Below are 17,299 nucleotides of genomic sequence, written 5' to 3'. Positions count from 1 at the left end.
AGGAATGTTAGCAACAAGAAGAAAGTCAAGGAAAGCGTGGGCCCCTTACTGAGGGCTGGTCCACACTACGGGGGGAAATTGATCTTAGATACGCAACTTCAGCTACGTGAATAACGTAGCTGAAGTCGAATATCTAAGATCGGATTACTCACCCGTCCACACCGCGCGGGATCGATGTTCGCGGCTCTCCCTGTCGATTCTGGAACTCCGTTGGGGTTGATGGAGTTCCGGAATCGATATAAGCGCGCTCGGGGATCGATATATCGCGTCTAATCGACGCAATCGATTTTAACCCGCCGATACAGCGGGTAGTCTGGACATAGCCTGCATGAGGGAGGCAAACTAGTGACAGAGGATGTGGAAAAAGCTGACGTACTCGATGCTTTTTTTGCCTCTGTCTTCACAGGCAAGGTCAGCTCCCAGACTGCTGAACTGGGCGGCACAGCATGGGGAGGAGGTGAGCAGCCCTGTGCAGAGAAAGAAGTGGTTCAGGACTACTTAGAAAAATGATGACTGGAAAGAGGCTAATGTAGTGCCCGTCTTTAAGAAAGGAAGAAGGAGGATTTAGAAAAATGCCCCCCAATCATTGTTGTTGCCCTCCGCTGGACTCGCTCCGATTTGCCCACATCAGTTCTGTAGTGGGGGCCCAAACGGGCCGCAGCTCTTCTCAGGTGTATCTGTGTCTGGGTGCGATGGGGCGGGTGGCCCAGAGCTTGTATCTACAGGGACCGGATCACTCCCCTGCTGCAACTTGGGGGGGCGGGGGGGTGTCGCATCTCCCCACCCGGGCCAGTCCCTGTGCCCACGGCTCCCCCAGTGCCTGCACCTGCCCTGCCCTGCGGGGGAGGCGGGGCCGGGCCGGGAAAGGGCCGCAGGGTTGTGTGTGTGCCACAGAGGGGAGGCCAAGGCCCGGGCCCGGGGTCCCTCAGCAGCTCTGCGGGGCCCGTCAACTGAGACCGGCCCGGGCCCAGGCCGCAGCCCCGCGGCGCCCCCCAGTGGCGCAGGACGCTCCCCGCGCGGCCGGGCCCCGAAGGCCCCCGCCGGGCTGGCCGCAGCGCGCGCGCAGCCTCCCGCCGTCAGGCAGCAGCGCGGGCAGCCTCTCGCGCCGGAAGCGGGCCGGGCCTGGCGCGCGCGGAAGCCGGAAGCGGCGGGCGCTGACGTGTCGCGCGGCGCCGGGAGGGAGCCGGGCCGGGCCGGGCCGGGCTGTGAGAGCGGGATGGAGGCGCTTTACCACCAGACCAACAAGTGAGGGCGGGGCCGGGCCGGTTCCGCGGCGGTTGAGGGGGAGCCCGGGGCCGGAGCCCCAGTCCCGTCTGGGCAGCCACCTCTGGCGCGGAGCCTGGCGCGGCTCAGCCCCGTCCGATGGGAGCTCCCGAGGCTGGGGCTGGCAGCGGGCGAAGTACAATTGCCCAGACCGGTGTGTGGGGGGGGGTGCCCAGCAATATTAGGGCTCTGGAAAGTGCCCTGGTCTCTCTGGTGTCCGGAACCTCAATTTTTTTTACGGTTCCTCCGAATTTCTGTCTCCTGGTTTGCAGCAGGGGGCGAATGAACTCGCGCAGGAAGCGTTAAAAGGATGTCAGGCTCGGTATTGGAGTGACTCCACCGCACGTCCAGGGTGCAGCTTTTCAGCTGACGTGCTGTAGGGGTTGGTGTTTATGGCATAAGTGGTATCAGCACAATGACTCTGGAACACTGAAAAATGGTGTCCTGTGAGTAAGTGCCAACAAACGAATAGTTTGTCTTGGAATTGGCATAATTAATAAAAGTTTAGGGGGAAGAGGACAACACAGGGATTACCTGAAGTCTATGTATTCTGGTATCTGTCTCCCAAGGGAGACCAGCACCAGATGCTTCAGAGGAAGATGCAAGAAACCTGGCAGTGGGCAGATGTGAGCTAATTTGCTCTCCATGGTTTTGCATTAGTGTTTTTAGTATCAATACATTTGTTGCAATAATAATGTAATCATAGTGTCAAAATGTAAATAGTAGTTTTACAGTAATATTGTCTTTCTCTTTGTAAAATGTATGGCTTTCTTGTTCCATTACTATATTTCTTTTGGAAATGGGAGCAAGGGTAGCTAAGAAAGATTGGTTTTAATCTTGGGTACCCTCTTGCCCTTATCAACCAGTATCCATGTCCTTGAAATACACAGGACTTGCTGATATTTATGTAGCACCACATTGTAAGCTCTTTTAAGGAAGGAACAGTGTCTATTTATAATCTGTACGGCATCTAGCACAAAGGAACCCCCTTCCCAACTTGGACCTCTGGATGATACCATAATGTGTAGAGTATATGAGCATCTCTCTCAAGATTTTACTGTTGAAAAGCACTAGTGGCTACAACACAAAACAGAGTGGAGTTATTACCAAAGCAGTTTACAAAAAACAGGTGGATGTTCGGAAGTATTTTGGATGAGGAATGTGGATAAAAATTGGTTATTCTGATTAATCAAAAATTGTGTTTTTATTTAAATACAGGTTTGTTTGTTTTATAAAATAATTTAAGACTGGCCTTACTGGCTTAGACCAGCTGTCCATCTAGACCAGTATCTTCTTACAGTGGCTACTGCTAGATACTTCAGAGGGAATTAATAGAATAGGGTATTTATCAAAAGATCCATCCCATTGTCCAGTCCCAACTTTTGGCAGTCAGGTTTAGGGATATACAGAACATTGTTTGCATCCCTGGCCATCTTGGCTAATAGCCATTGGTGGACTTTTATCCTCCATGAACGTATCTAATTCTTTTTTTTTGACACAGTTATACTTTTAGCCTTCACATCATCCCCTGGCAGCAAGTTCCCCGGGTTGACTGTGCATTGTGTGAAGAGTACTTCCTTATACACCTTTCCCGCGATGTAATGCTGTCCTCGGAGCCAAAAAACCTTATCGCGTTATAGGTGAAACCGCATCATATTGAACTTGCTTTGATTCGCTGGAGTTGTTATACCAATTATATTAGACCAGTAAAAACCAGCAGGATCTTATTAAAGGGGACAAGATAAAGATGCCACATTTATTATGATAATTTATGACTAATAACTAATATCTTAATTCTTATACACACACATTATACCTATTACCTATATATACACACACACACACATTCACATTATAATACCTATACACACACACATTCACACACACACACACCCACATTCATCAGGTGTTCTGCACCTGCTGCATAGTTACCAGTCCTGAAGATAGCTTAAGTTCATGGCGTAATTTTGCAGCTTGGGTTCGTAGCTTGTGGCAGCTAACTGGCCAGGAAAGCTGGGCACAAGGCTGAGCTGGATCTCTGTTGGGCAGGCACCGATGTTCTTCCATGTTGGCAGCAGAATGTTACCCAGAGTCTCTCATCTCACCCTTCTTTTTTATAGGCTTTTAGTTTGGATTCAAAGTCTATAGGTCTTGCTGTGTCACGCTGCCTCTGGGTTTAGATTGATCACCCATCAATTGCAGGCGTGACTTTCAGCCTTGAACCTGGCTTTGATCTTCCTTCTGTTGTTCTGTTGTCCTTTTCTTTTTAGGGTGGATGCTTCTTACTTTGTTTAGGGCTGTTGTCTAGGTCTTCAGCCATTGGTATTTGAACTTTATGTCATCAGGACAGGCTGGGGCTGGAGGTTGATTCCATCATTCATACATACCTCATTCACACATCTAAACTAAACTAATAAGATTACAGCAGGGTTTGCAGAAATGAAGGTTTGAGGAAACTTTTACAAAATGGAGTGAGTGTTTTAAAATGGGGTTTGAATTACAGTATGGAACAGAAGTTACAGTATAGGCAAGTGTAGTGAATGGTGAACAGAAGTTACATTAATAAATGAAAAATTGAAAACAATTTCATTTATCAGTTCTACAGAGTGCGCGGCCCCGCCCCCCGGGAGCACTGCTTTACCGCTTTATATTCGAATTCATGTTTATATTGAGTCGCGTTACATCGGGATAGAGGTATATTTGTTTTAAACCTGTTGGCTATTAATTTCATTGGATGACCCCTGGTTCTTGTGTTATGTGAAAGGGTAAATAACACTTCCTTGTTCAACTTTGTTCACACCACTTATGATTTTATAGACCTTTGTCATATCCTCTCTTAGTTGTCTCTTTTCTAAACTGAACAATCCCAGTCTTTTTAATCTGTCCTCATATGGAATCTGTTCTATATCCCTAATCAATTTTGTTGCCCTTCTTTGTACTTTTTCCTATTCAAATTTTATCTGTTTTTAGATGGCGTGACCAGAACTGCATGTAGTATTCCAGATGTGGGCATATCATGGATTTATAGTGTCATTATGCTATATTCCCTCTCCTAATGGCTCATAATATTTTCTTAGCTTTTTTGACTGCCGCTGCACATTGAGCAGATGCTTTCAGGAAACTATCTACAATGACTCCAAGATCTCTTTCCTGAGTGTAATCAGGGCCGGCTCCAGGGTTTTTGCTGCCCCAAGTGGCTGAGGGGAAAAAAAAAAGTCGCAATTGGCAGCAGCTCCTCTGCGACACTTTCTTCTTCGATGGCAATTCGGCGGCAGGTCCTTCCCTCCGAGAGGGACCCGCCATCGAAGAGCCCAACTTGCCGTCCCTTCCCTTTGGCTGCCTCAAGCATCTGTTTGCTGAGCTGGTGGTGCCTGGAGCCGACCCTGAGTGTAATCAGCTAATTTAGACATATCATTTTGTATGTATAGTTAGGATTTTGTTTTCCAATGTGCGTTAATAGTAATGCACATTTATCAGCGCTGAATTTCACCTGTCATTTTGTTGCTCAGTCACCCAGTTTTATGAAATCCCTTTGTAACTCTTTGCAGTCAGCTTTGGACTTAACGTCTTGAGTAATTTTGAATTGTCTGCAAATTTTGCAAAATTTCAAATTAAATTTGAATAAATTTATGACAATTTATGTTAAGGCCTAAATTTACTATAATCTATTAAAATAAAATCATATAAGAAGTAATATGTTTGCTGATGAAGTTTTAAAGAAAGTGAAACAACTGAACTGCAGAGTTTGTGCTAAAGAGGCTTTTGTCATCCAGTTGCCTCTTCTGCAGATGCAGAGAGAGGATTCTTCATTTCACTTTCCTCAGTTCATTTCAATTACTAGTTTATTCAAAATTGAGAAAACATTTGGAAAATGAAAAAAGCAGGAAAACTAGTTTTTCTTTTCCAATGTATTAATAAAAATGAGGCGTGAGAGAATGAGGTCTGCTTCTAAAATCTTGAAGCACGTGGTAGTCAGAAGTAATCAGTTCAGGTCACTAACTACTGATAATACTTTCTTTGTTTAATCATTGGTTTTAAATTCAAAACATGTTATGATAAACTTACATTTTTATATATTCAGCACATTTAAGGTAGTTTTATTTAACTAATAAAAACAGTTATTGGGCCCTTTAGAACAAGGTGTTTTAAGGAGGGACTTGAAGAAGCTCTGATGTTGTGTGGAGTCTTAACTGCCTTAGACCAGTTACTATGTCCAATATCCCTTAGGCAAAATTTTCATATATTCTGAGGCCAGAAGGTGACAGAGGGATCATTTAGGGTATGTCTACACTATCCACTGGATCGACAGTGGGGATCGATTTAGTGCCTCTAATCTAGACATGATAAATCGACCCCCGAGCACTCTCCCGTCAATTTCTGTACTCCAGTGCTGTGAGAAGAGCAAGCAGAGTCGACAGGGGAGTGGCAGTAGTCAACTCACAACGGTGAAGACACTATTGTAAGTCGATCTAAGTACGTTGACTTCAGCTACATTATTCACGTAGCAGAAGTTGCGTAACTTAGATCGATTTTCTCCCTCCCCTCCTACCCCCAGTATTTTAAAATAGCCAGTGATGGAGAATCCATCACAATTATAGGTGAATTATTTCAATAGTTAATTACTCTCATTGTTAATTACGCCTTATTTCCAGAATTTGGCTAGCTTCAACTTCAAGCCATTGGATTGTGTTATACCTTTCTTTGTTAGATTGAAGAGCCTGTGACAAAAGTTTTGTTCCACATGTTGGTGCTTATACATTGTGATCAAGTCATCCCTTAACCTTCTGGTTTTTAAGCTAAATAGGTGGGAGGGACTGAATCACTATAAGGCCTGCTTTCTAATCCTTTAATCGTTCTCGTGGCTCTTTTCTGAACCCTCTCTAGCTGAACTGTGGATACCAGAACTGTACACGGTATTCCAGTAGCAGTTGCACCTATGCAGTGGTGTAATCTCCATACTTAATTTTACTGCTAATAAATGTCTAATCTGTCTATCCCTGGAGGCTAAGCTACTAAAAGACGCATTGACCTTTGGCATCATATTATATATTCTTCCATATGCCTGAAATAGCTGATCCGTGATGCTCCTAGCTGGTTCCATAAGCAAGCTAGGACTTTGGACACAGCTACTGTGAGTGACATTGGAATTTAGGGATGTAAAATAGTAAACGATTAACTGGTAAGCATTAGTTTTACCAGTTAACCCAGCCTAACCGTTAACCTCCAGCCCATGGAACTCAGTATTCCAGATAATCTCTTCTTCCCCTAGATCCAGAGTGTTCCCATTAAATCAACAGCTGAACGAGGACTAGATCTACCGATTCAATTCTACGATTGTTTAAGAACACTTTCCAGTGTCCATAAAGCCACAGTCCACAACCAAGGAAGAAGGTCTTATTTGTTAAAAAAAGACCTGGTTTAGAGAGGAAGGGAAGGAAGCAATGAAAAGAATACATAATAAATGGAAGATCGGGAATGTTGATAGTAACAAATATAAATCAAGACTGGATGTTTTTCTAAAACCTCTCCTCTAGGAACTATTTTGAGGCAGTTCTCTGGCCTGTGTTATACAGGAGGTCAGATGGTCACAATAGGACACTTTCTTAGATTCATAGATTCCAAGGCTGGAGGGGACCATTATGATCATCTAGTCTCACCTCCTGTATAACACAGGCCAGAAAACATCCAATCTTGACTTGAAAATTTGTTTTCCTCTTGGTGGGTACAATGTGGGCTCCATTATGTATGGTTTTCACAGCAGTGCTGAAGGGCAGAGCAGCAGTTCTCTCCTTTGACAGCTAGAGGACAGGACAGCTTGTCCTGTTTTTGCCCTTTGTGACCCTCTGGCCTAATAGTCTGAGTCTTTCCAAAACTGGTCTTGCTGCTGGCAGAATTAGTGGTTCCCACCATACCACTCACATTGTTTGTTTTGGATGTGGTTCTTGACACATACAAGGTAACTGTATTGGCTCACTTTATGGAATATATAAAGTGAGTGGAATCTGAATGGGGTCTCGTGTTACTCTGTTACAGGGATCGGCAACCTTTGGCCCGCCAGGGTAAGCCCCCTGGCAGGCCGGGCCGGGCCAATTTGTTTACCTGCCACGTCTGCAGGTTTGGCCGATTGTAGCTCCCACTGACCGTGGTTCGCCGTCGCAGGCCAATGGGGGCTGCAGGGAGCAGCGTGGGCCAAGGAGTATGCTGGCCACTGCTTCCTGCAGGCCCCATTGGCCTGGGACAGCGAACCACGTCCAGTGGGAGCTGCGATCAGCTGAACCTGCAGACGCGGCAGATAAACAAACCGGCCCAGGCCGCATGCCAAAGGTTGCTGATCCCTGCTCTATTAACTTTGAGAAAACATTCAGAAAAACCTTTGTCAATTCAATTGAATTTTTACTCTGGTCTTTACACCTTAAATACTGCAATGGCAGGTACATATTGAGAGGGAACTTTGGCTTCTTGACACTTAAGGTCTTCTTTGTGCCCTCACATTCTTAGGAAATGCTGTATGGTGTTTGCATTAGAATATGGAAACATGGTTCCCTTTCTGAATGGTTACTAGTTCTGAATGTTACATTACGCTATATGTTTAGTATTTCAAGTCTGCCACTTGTTTGTACTGAAAAAAAAAATCTTTCCTGATTCAATAGCTGTTGATTGACTCTAATTCCCATTTCTTCCCTCTCTTCCTCTGATAAGGCAAGTCCATGAGGTTCAGTCTTACATGGGGCATCTGGAGACCTCCGACAAGCAGTCAGTACACTGTAAGTTAACAACTAAATCCGGCAACTCAACTGTTGGTGTGATCTAATGGTCTTGGGTCGTTTTCCTATTAGCATTTAAACTCAGATGTTTAGGATTCCATTAGCTGTTCTTTATGAAAGGAGTTCAGTCTTTGCCTTCTGGGAATGAAACAACGGTTCACATCACAAAACTCAAATCTAATTACCCAGTTCATTTTAATGTTGGATTTAAATAAAGCCAAGGCTTTCCGAAGGGTGGGTCAGAAAAAGACACAGTCCCTGTGTGGCCTCTGCCCTAGTCTGTCCCTCCCAGTAGCCCTTCTGAACTCCAGTCTGTGTGACCCTCCCCCAGCAACCCTGTGTGCCCCACTCTGTCTGGCCTCCCGCCGGCAGGGCGCAGTGAGGAACAGGTAGCTGTTTGCTGTGGCTGGTGAGCTGGCTGCCCTCTGTTCTGGCACCACAGCACTCTCTGGTGGTCAGAAAGTGTAACTGCAATGTCTCTGACAATGTATTTTCTGTGGAGAGAAAAACATCTGCGGGAGAAGTGAATTCTGTGCATGTGCAGTGGCACAGAATTCCCTCAGGAGATCATCCATACTGAAATCATCTCTACTGTCTTTTTAAAATATAGGTACAATGTTTGCTACCCTCCAATCCTCTACTATATGAGTACCTATTTTTGGTAGCAGCTCAACCACATCATACTAGGACTCCTTTAAAACACTTGGATGTACCTTCTGGGCCTGGTAATTTATTGCTTTTTAAATTACCAGATTTTTCCAGCCCTCTTGTTATTACATCTCAGTCTCTCATAGTACTTCATCTTTATTACCAGAAAAGATCCAGGTGTATCTCCCTAATGTGTGCTGGTAAGATTGATGCAAAGAAATAACTTAGTTTCTCAGTACTGTCTTACCTTCCTCAATTGGTAAAGGTTGTATATGACACAGAGTAAAGAGCACAGAGTGATCTGAATCACCAGCTTAAATGGTCACAATCTATCACAGTGCATTTGAACATAGTCAAACCCGAGGCTGTATACCTGGGAACAAAGAATGTAGGTTATACTTACAAGTTGGGAGAAGCAGACTCAGAGAAGGGCTTGGGGGTCATTAGACAGTCACCTCAGCAGGAGCTCTCAGTGCAGTGCTATGGCAAAAAGTGCTGAGATGATCCTTGGATGTATTCAAAAGAGGAATATCAAGTAGAAATAGGAAAGTGATTCTGCCCCTCTACACAGCTTTAGTAAAACCGCTACTGGAATACTCTGTCCAGGTCTGGTGTCCACGTTGCAAGAAGGATGTGGAAATGTTAGAGAGTTCAGAGCAGCCCCACAAAAGTGATCCAGATGCTGGAAAATGAGCCTTACAATGTGAGGTTTAAGGAACTCAACTTACTCAGTTTATCAAAAAGGAGGTTGAGAGACGACTTGCTCGTTATGTTTAGGCACTGACACATGGACAAAAGCAATGACTTGGCGGTAATTGCGGGAGGGGTGTTCAGCCTTGCAGGCAAAGGCAGAACAAGAAACAATGGCTGGAAGTTGAAAGTTAGACAAATTCAGCCTTGAACTAAGATGCAGTTTCCTAGCTGTGAGGAAGGTTAAACATGAGAACAGCTTACCAGTGGAGGTGGTGAACTCACCATCACTTCTGAAGTCCTTAAAATGAGATCAGATATCTTTCAAAAATATGTTGCAATCCATTTTACTGGAAAAATTCTATTGCCTGAAAAGGGGAGAGGGGAGGGTTGGATGGTCATGATGGTCCCTTCTGGCCTTGGAATCAGTAAATCTATTAATTCATTCCCTGCCTCCATGGGCTATGGAAGGAACAGGAAGCTCTGCATGGCCCTGAGCATCCTCAGAAGACTTGTAGCTCTCCCGGGTTTCATAGTATCCCATTGATTTTTGTAGTTCCACAAGGCTTCCATAACGTCAGAGTCCTTATCTGCTGTGAGGCATTGCCTGCCTTTGGTTTTAAGCGGCTCTCATTTCTATAAGGAACATTTATAGTTCTTGTTGCCCAAGTGCCTCTTTTTATTAATCTGTGACATCAGTGGGTTTCAGAAGTTTGTGTTCTTTTGCTGCCCCTGCTCTAGGTCAGTTTTGTTTTTTGTGTCCGACCCTTTATTAGATTCACAATTAACCCTATCCTAGACGGATGTCTGTCTGACATGTGTGCTCCTTGGCCCCTGTCAGCTTTCCTCTGGCCGCTAGTTTAAACCTCAGTCAACAGGGTCTTTATTTTGTGTGCCACTGTCTGCTTCCATTTTGATTAAAGGAGGGGCCCCATTCCTAAATGTATAGTCGTCTCCTTTCCCCAGAAGCATCCTCAGCCTAGGAAATTGAAACCCCTTTTCTCTACATCATCGTCTCAATCGTGCATTGAGATCTGTAATTCCCTTTGCCTAGCTGAACCCACATGTGAATTGGAAGCATTTCAGAGAGATCTACCACAGAAGCCCTGGACCTAAGCCTTCTTCCTAGTAGTCTCAATTTAGGAATTAATTCAAGGAATTCCTATGTCCTGTGTTATACAAGAGGTCAGGCTAGATGATCACATATGTCTCTTCTGGCATTATAAGTTGTAAACTTAGCTGCCAAAAGCCTCTTCCCTTACATCTTGATGATGGAGGTGAATTTCCTGACTATTACACTGGTGTTACAGATTCCAAAAATAAATATATAGAGTCGATTTTTGCCTCTGCAGGTGAGCGCGCACAAACATACAAGCTTGTACTTGAGAACTTGTTCTCAGGAGAAGTTACGCAAATTCAGGTCCCTGTTTGCTTTTCAGAATTTAATCTGTTCTAAGTTTGTGGAGGAGGGGAAAATCCAGGGTTTGTTGCTATTTTTTTTAAATGATAGTTGTATCATCATTACACCAGCAATTATATAATTAAATTAGATTGTGGGGCCAGGATTTTTGTATTTGTAAAACAGTAAATACACTGCTCCATAAATCCAGTGAGGCATACAGCACACATTCTTGTGAACCTGAGGAATTCGTAAGGGCAGTGCTGGTCTTTTGGCTGAAGAGCAGGTCTGGATGCTGAAAGATCTGGGTCTTATTCTCCACTCTCTCTGTGTACTCTTTGGCAGGTCTCCCTTTCCTGCTTTTGTAAAATTTGATATTAGGTTAACTAATCTATCTTGCAGGAGTGGTCTGAGTCTTTAAGATCCTTGGGGGGGAAGTGCCACAGAAGTGCACATTTTATTGAACAATTGACACAGGGTTCACTGAGCCAAACATGCAGGCTCATTTTCTTTGCCTTAGCATGCTGTTTAATTTTGGCTGTTTTGAGGCTGTAGTATACAATGGACCAGATTTTTAAAGTTATCTAGATGTTGAACTCTGATTGTTTTCAGTGAGTTAGGGTTAGGGAGTTAGGCACCTAAATATCTTTCAAAATCTGGACTAATGTGTCTCCAGTTCCTTAAGAGACAGTGCATTGTATATTTAGTCTCTTCCAACAACTTGTTTCTCTTTTTTTCTTACAGTGGTAGAAAATGAGATTCAGGCAAGAATAGACAGGATATTCAGCAACCTGGAACGCCTGGAGATCCTGTCCAGCAAAGAACCTGCCAACAAACGGCAGAATGCCAAACTGTAAGTGTGGGCTTTCCTTTGCCTTCCCTAGCATCTTTCAGTAGAGGATCTCAACTTTGCATTATTGAGCCTCCTTATCTCTATCTTATAGTGCCCATTATGCCTCTGGCGTTTAGGGCAGCAATGAAGCTCGCCCACTCCTGTCTGTTTCTGGCAAGCCTTTCAATAGTTCACCAGCTGTGCCCCAGGTTTTTCAGCTCAGCTTCTACAGCTCTTCACCACATTGTTTTAGGTGGCCTCATTTTCACTTGCCTTCAGGTATCCATCTGGTTCCTGTTCTGGTGGTAGAATCAGTTTCCATCCAAAGTACACGGCCAATCCATCTCCAGTGCCTTCTGGTACCGATGGTGCTCAGATCTACTTGGCTGCACTGTGTGAATGGTCGTGGTTTGAGATTGTTCTGAGCCAGAAGATACGGAGGATTTTTCTGAGGCAGGTTGTATGGAATGAAGACAGTTTGGACATGTCATATTTCGTCATTCTCCAATATTCCGCACTATAAAGTAATGTTGAAAGTAAGCAGTTCTGATAAATCTTAAGTTTGGTTTTGGTGTTGTATTTTGATCATTTCCAGGCTGCATTTAAGCCCCTAAAGATGTTCCTGGCTTTATTGATTCTGTGTCTGATGTCCTAGTTTGTTCCACCATCCTGGCTGCTGCTGCTGCCTATGTGAATGTTTGTTTCTACATGGAATCATAGATTATTAGGGTTGGAAGGGACCTCAAGAGATCATCTAGTCCAACCCTCTGCTCAAAGCAGGACCAATCCCCAAATGGCCTCCTCAAAGATTGAACTCACAACCCTGGGTTTAGCAGGCCAATGCTCAAACCACTGAGTTATCCCTCCCCACTCAAGCTATCCCTCCTCCCTGGGTGAGAACGTGATCCTCTGTCTGTACTGGTGATGGTACATGGTTGATTTTCAGTCCGATTTGCTGGCTGAATGTGTTGGGTGGTTTTTTCTTATATATGATGTTGATTAGGTGGTTTTGCTGTGATTTGTAGTCTCTCAAGTTTTTAATTTGAAAGAGTAGCTCTTGTTCTCAATTTTCTGCTCATACAGTGGTAATGAGAAGCATATCTCATGTCTGATTCTAGTCAGAAAATTTGTTCTATAAACCTTGCCTCACACTTCACTCCAGTGCTGCTCTTCAACCTGTAGGGAACTTTGAAAATCCTGACCTTAGGCAGAGGGCTTTAATAAAAGGCATTTTCAGAACCCTGTTCCATTTCACTAATGGTGAAATGATGCATCTGGAATCATGGGCCAAGAAGTAAACAAGAAAGACTGTTCAATTCCTGCCTTCAAAAATCTATCTGAAATTAGGTTTTAACTGCTAGTCTGGAGGCAGTCTAGTCAGGGAGCATGCCTGAGGCAGTCAGGAGTCTACTTCTGATTTTGCCACTGACCATGTCTAAATCACTTCTCTGTTTTGCTGAACAACTGAGGCACCGCAGGTATTATAATTCTTGGGTGTTGAGACTTCATTAATTTGTTCTATAATGTTCTGGATAAGTACAAAATACTGTTTTTAACCCTGATCATAGTGAATTTTTAATATCCATTCACAAATTGAAGACCAAGAAAGGTTTCCTGGTTGCTTCCTTTTGCATTATAGTGGAGTGTCTGCTCTGCTATAGTTAAGGTTGAGAACTCCTTTCTGTTTAAAGGTTGACTCTTAAGTGTTATAAAATCCACATACTTACTCATAGTGCGCTGAAATTTGGTGTGCCTCACTGAGGAGCAGGGTAGGATAAGTGACCCAAATTTGAGGGGGTTTGAGCAAGAGGTTCCCAAGATACAGCTCCAGGACAAAATAGGATTTCTTAAGGCTGACGGCATCTACTAACTTTTTTGCACAGCCACAGGGATCACACAGAGGTTCTGATTGGGGCTGAAATGGTCTCAGTTGGTTGACATTTACCCCAGCTAGTGTATAGCACCCACTCCAACTTTGAGGGGACAAAACTGAAAATTGCATTAAAAAGTTAAGTTGTCTAGATAGGTGCATTCCTAATGCTTGTGAGCCAGATGAATTATGCTGTGCATTTGCAGACAGAATACCCACAAGGTTTGCTAGCCAGCCAGGACTTATAGGACCTGAGGGCTTCAAGGGGGCACGTTACAGCTGTTGAATCTTAGCAACATCCAGGCATAGTAATTTGAACCCAACCCTTGGCAGAAAGCTGAAAATGAAATATAGCTACACATATGCTGACCGGTGGGAGCGACAGCTGATGTGTTTGAAGCTGTGGTTGTCCAGGATTTCCCCTGGGGTGGAGAGGCAGGGATTGGTGTGCTGGCCCTGAGGCCATGTAGGATGCTGAGGGTGGATGTAGGGAGGCGCAATGCTGCAGTTTGACACGACTGCAATGGCATTCGAGCCCAGGGTTGTTGAACCTGGAGATCCATAAGAATCTGCAGCATCCGAGTTTGCTGATGGAGAAGCTCCATTATGTTCTAGTGCATCTCACTCTCCTTTTCCTGAGCCTTTCTTCTGCCTGGTCTTTCCTTCTCTGTACGGTCTGCCATATTCACCCTCCAGGCCTTCTGTCAAGATCTGATACAGCACCAGTTGGGAGGGTCTTGCAGAACATGTCCTCTCACCATCCTCCTTTTTTCTCCTTATCTAGGTCAGTCATTCCACTTATATGAAGAGAGTTCTCTGGTTTTACACTGGACTTCTGCCCTCGCCTTGGCATGGGCTTCTATATTTATATTACAATTTATGTCATTCTGCCAAGCACGAAATGCTGTTCTCTTCTCATTAATGCATTGCTCAATTTCAGCATCATTCTCATCAAACCAGTCCTGATGTTTTCTGGTTTGGTAGCCTATGGTTTCCTGACAGGCATTGATGATTACTGCTCTCAACTGGCTCCAGTGTTCCTCAATTTCTTGCAGAAACTCTGATGGGAGCTTTTCTTCTAAGACTGCTTGGAAGTGGTCACGCTTAATAGGGTCCTTTGAATTTTCAACTTACGCCTGACCTGCTTGTTTTGCAGCCTCCGTTTGGGAGCAATCTTAATTTTCATTGTGGATCGAATAAGGCTATGATCAGTCCAACAGTCATCAGCACTTGTCATTGCTCTTGTGAGAAGTACGTCACTATGATCTCAGGCACGAACTATAACGTAGTCGAGGAGATGCCAGTGCTTTGACCGTGGGCGTCACCAAGATGTTTTGAACTTTTCCTTTTGTCGGAAGAGAGTGTTCGTAAATAAGTTCATGTCAGCACACTTGGTCAGGAGCAGAATTACATTTGAATTGTTTTTTCCAGCTCCTTCTTTCCCGATTGTTCCCTTCCACAGGTCTGAGTCTCGTCCCACACGTGCATTGAAATCCCCCAGAAGGATGATCTTGTCTTCTGTAGGTCTCCGATAAAATGGTTTCCAACTGAGAATAAAAATCTTCCTTTACATTCTCATCGGCATCCAGTGTTGGTGCACAGGTGCTAACAATAGTTGCCTGTTGGTTTTTGGCGAGCTCAATCTGCATGTCATAAACCGCTCATTGAGGCCAACTGGTACCTCGAAGAGGCACCTTACAAGCTTGTGCTTTATAGCAAAGCCCACTCCATGCAATCAGGGTTCATCTATAGATTTTTCCCCTTCAGAATTAGGTGTATCCTCCTTTCTCCTCCCTCACCTGTCCTTCATCAGCTCTTCTCGTTTCGGAAAAAACAGCAATATCAATGTTAAACCGACTCAATTCACGAGCAATAATGGCTGTATGTCACTCTATTTGAGTTGTCCATGGGGGGGGGGGGGGATAGCTCAGTGGTTTGAGCATTGGCCTGCTAAACCCAGGGTTGTGAGCTCAATCCTTGAGGGGGCTACTTATGGGCCTAGGGCAAAATCAGTACTTGATCCTGCTAGTGAAGACAGGGTGCTGGACTCAATGACCTTTCAGGGTCCCTTCCAGTTCTATGAGATAAGTATAACTCCATATATTATATTACATACATTCCAAGTTCCAAAGTTGAAGAGTTTCTTACATTTTTCGACTGCTGAGGTGGTGGTCCCGCTGGATGCGGCTATTCAGCCAGGAAAAACAGAGGCAAGACTATTTTCAGGGTACCTTTTCTAATCCCCTTCCCATGTAAGGTGAACAGGGTGGATCCTAAAAAGGACTGCTCCGTCATGGGTGCAGCTGCCGAGATGCTCAGCCCGTCTCAATGCTTGAGCAAGATGACTGTATCATACCCACCACCTGTGTGTTGGTCTGTAACTAGGAACTTCTGGATGTCACTGTCCTGTTCCCATCACCACTTGCCGATTGCCCCCTGGTCTTTTGACTTGTGCAATGTTATTTTTTCCAAAAACTGGAAGATGCCTGTGCGGGACTTCTTTTAAAATGGGGAGACTGGTGCACAACAGTCACCACACTACCCTTGACAGATAGAGGACTTGAAACCAATGGCACGGGCACCATGGCTATTGGAGATCCTCTATTTGCTGCAGCCTTCATCCACCTTCACAGCCGTTGTAACATTACACAACAGTATCACCTCCATTGTGCAGTTATCCTCCATCTGCTCTGCTGTTAGGGTCTTCTTGGATCACACTTCGTCTGGAACCTCATCCTTGACCGTTCTGCCATGGGTATCCCTAAGGAAGTACATGACTCCAGGCAGCATGGCTCTCAGGGTCATTGAGACATGCAAGCCTCTCCACCACTATAAAGTGGTGATCCATGGAGAGGGAACAACTCAACAAATGGTGGACTGAGAAAGCGCAAGAACTCCAACATCTCGTGGACATCCACAATACATGTGGTTTCTTTAGTGCCACCAAGGCTGTTTATGGGCCAATTTGCCATGGTATGAATCCTCTTTGCTCTAAGGATGGAACCGCACTTCTGAAGGGCAACGAAGCCATCAATTCTTGCTGAAAAGAACATTTTGAAGATCTCCTTAACTGTAATTCTGTGGTTGCAGATGAAGTTCTTGAGCAAATCCCTCAACGACCATTTCGGGATGACCTCCGAGACCCTCGGAGGTCATCCCGAGGGTATGAGGTACACAGTGCCACCAAGCAGATGAAGAACAACAAGACAGCAGGTCTAGATGGGATCCCCACTGAAATCTTTAAAGACTGTGGACCAGAGCTAATTCGGCAGCTTTACTTGCTTATCCTTAAAATCTGGATAAAGGAGGAGATACCCAGTGAAAGGAGGGATGCCCTGATTGTCACCATGATAATTTCCACAATTCGCTTTATCCCCTTTCTTGAAGAGGGTATCTCCCTCCTAGCCGTTGCAGGCAAAGTTCTGGCACGGATCCTTGCAACTTGCCTTCTGCCCCTGTCAGAAGAAATTTTACTGGAGTGGCACATGATTTCCAACCATGTCATGGAACTGTGGATATGATTTTCACAGCACAGCAGCTGCAAGAAAAGTTTTGGGAGCAAAATCAACCGCCATACATGACTTTTATTGATCTAACTGAAGCCTTTGATTCAGTGAATTGCTGTGCCCTCTGGACTGTACTCTCTATGATTGGATGTCCTGAGAAATACATGGAAGCGACTGTTCTAAGCAGCACTGGTTCTCAGAGTGAACCTTTCAAAGTACAAACAGGAGTCAAACAAGGCTGTATCATCGCTCCAACCATGTTTTCAATTTTTATTACTGTCGTTCTTTACCTAGTTGCTAGGAAGTTTACAGCTGGCATGGAAGTCA

General features: G+C 44.6%; 1 protein-coding gene across 4 annotated transcripts in view; it reads left to right on the top strand.

Moving 5' to 3' along the window:
* Positions 1-438: 438 nt before the first annotated feature.
* GOSR2 (golgi SNAP receptor complex member 2) overlaps positions 439-17,299 on the top strand; it is a 29,711-nt gene continuing 12,850 nt past the window's right edge. For 2 of the 4 annotated variants that reach the window (XM_030541338.1, XM_030541335.1), the window contains exons 1-3: positions 1,138-1,245; positions 7,963-8,027; positions 11,509-11,617. In XM_030541338.1, the coding sequence (XP_030397198.1) occupies positions 1,217-1,245; positions 7,963-8,027; positions 11,509-11,617 (203 nt within the window). In that variant the 5' untranslated portion in view covers positions 1,138-1,216. Of the gene's footprint in view, positions 458-1,137; positions 1,246-1,694; positions 1,714-7,962; positions 8,028-11,508; positions 11,618-17,299 lie in introns of those variants that run through there. The other 2 variants (XM_030541337.1, XM_030541336.1) reach the window with 2 other exon arrangements.

The sequence above is a fragment of the Gopherus evgoodei genome, chromosome 23, assembly GCF_007399415.2.
Source record: "Gopherus evgoodei ecotype Sinaloan lineage chromosome 23, rGopEvg1_v1.p, whole genome shotgun sequence".
NCBI classification, from domain to species: Eukaryota; Metazoa; Chordata; order Testudines; family Testudinidae; genus Gopherus; species Gopherus evgoodei.
This window is presented reverse-complemented; position numbering and strand designations above follow the sequence as displayed.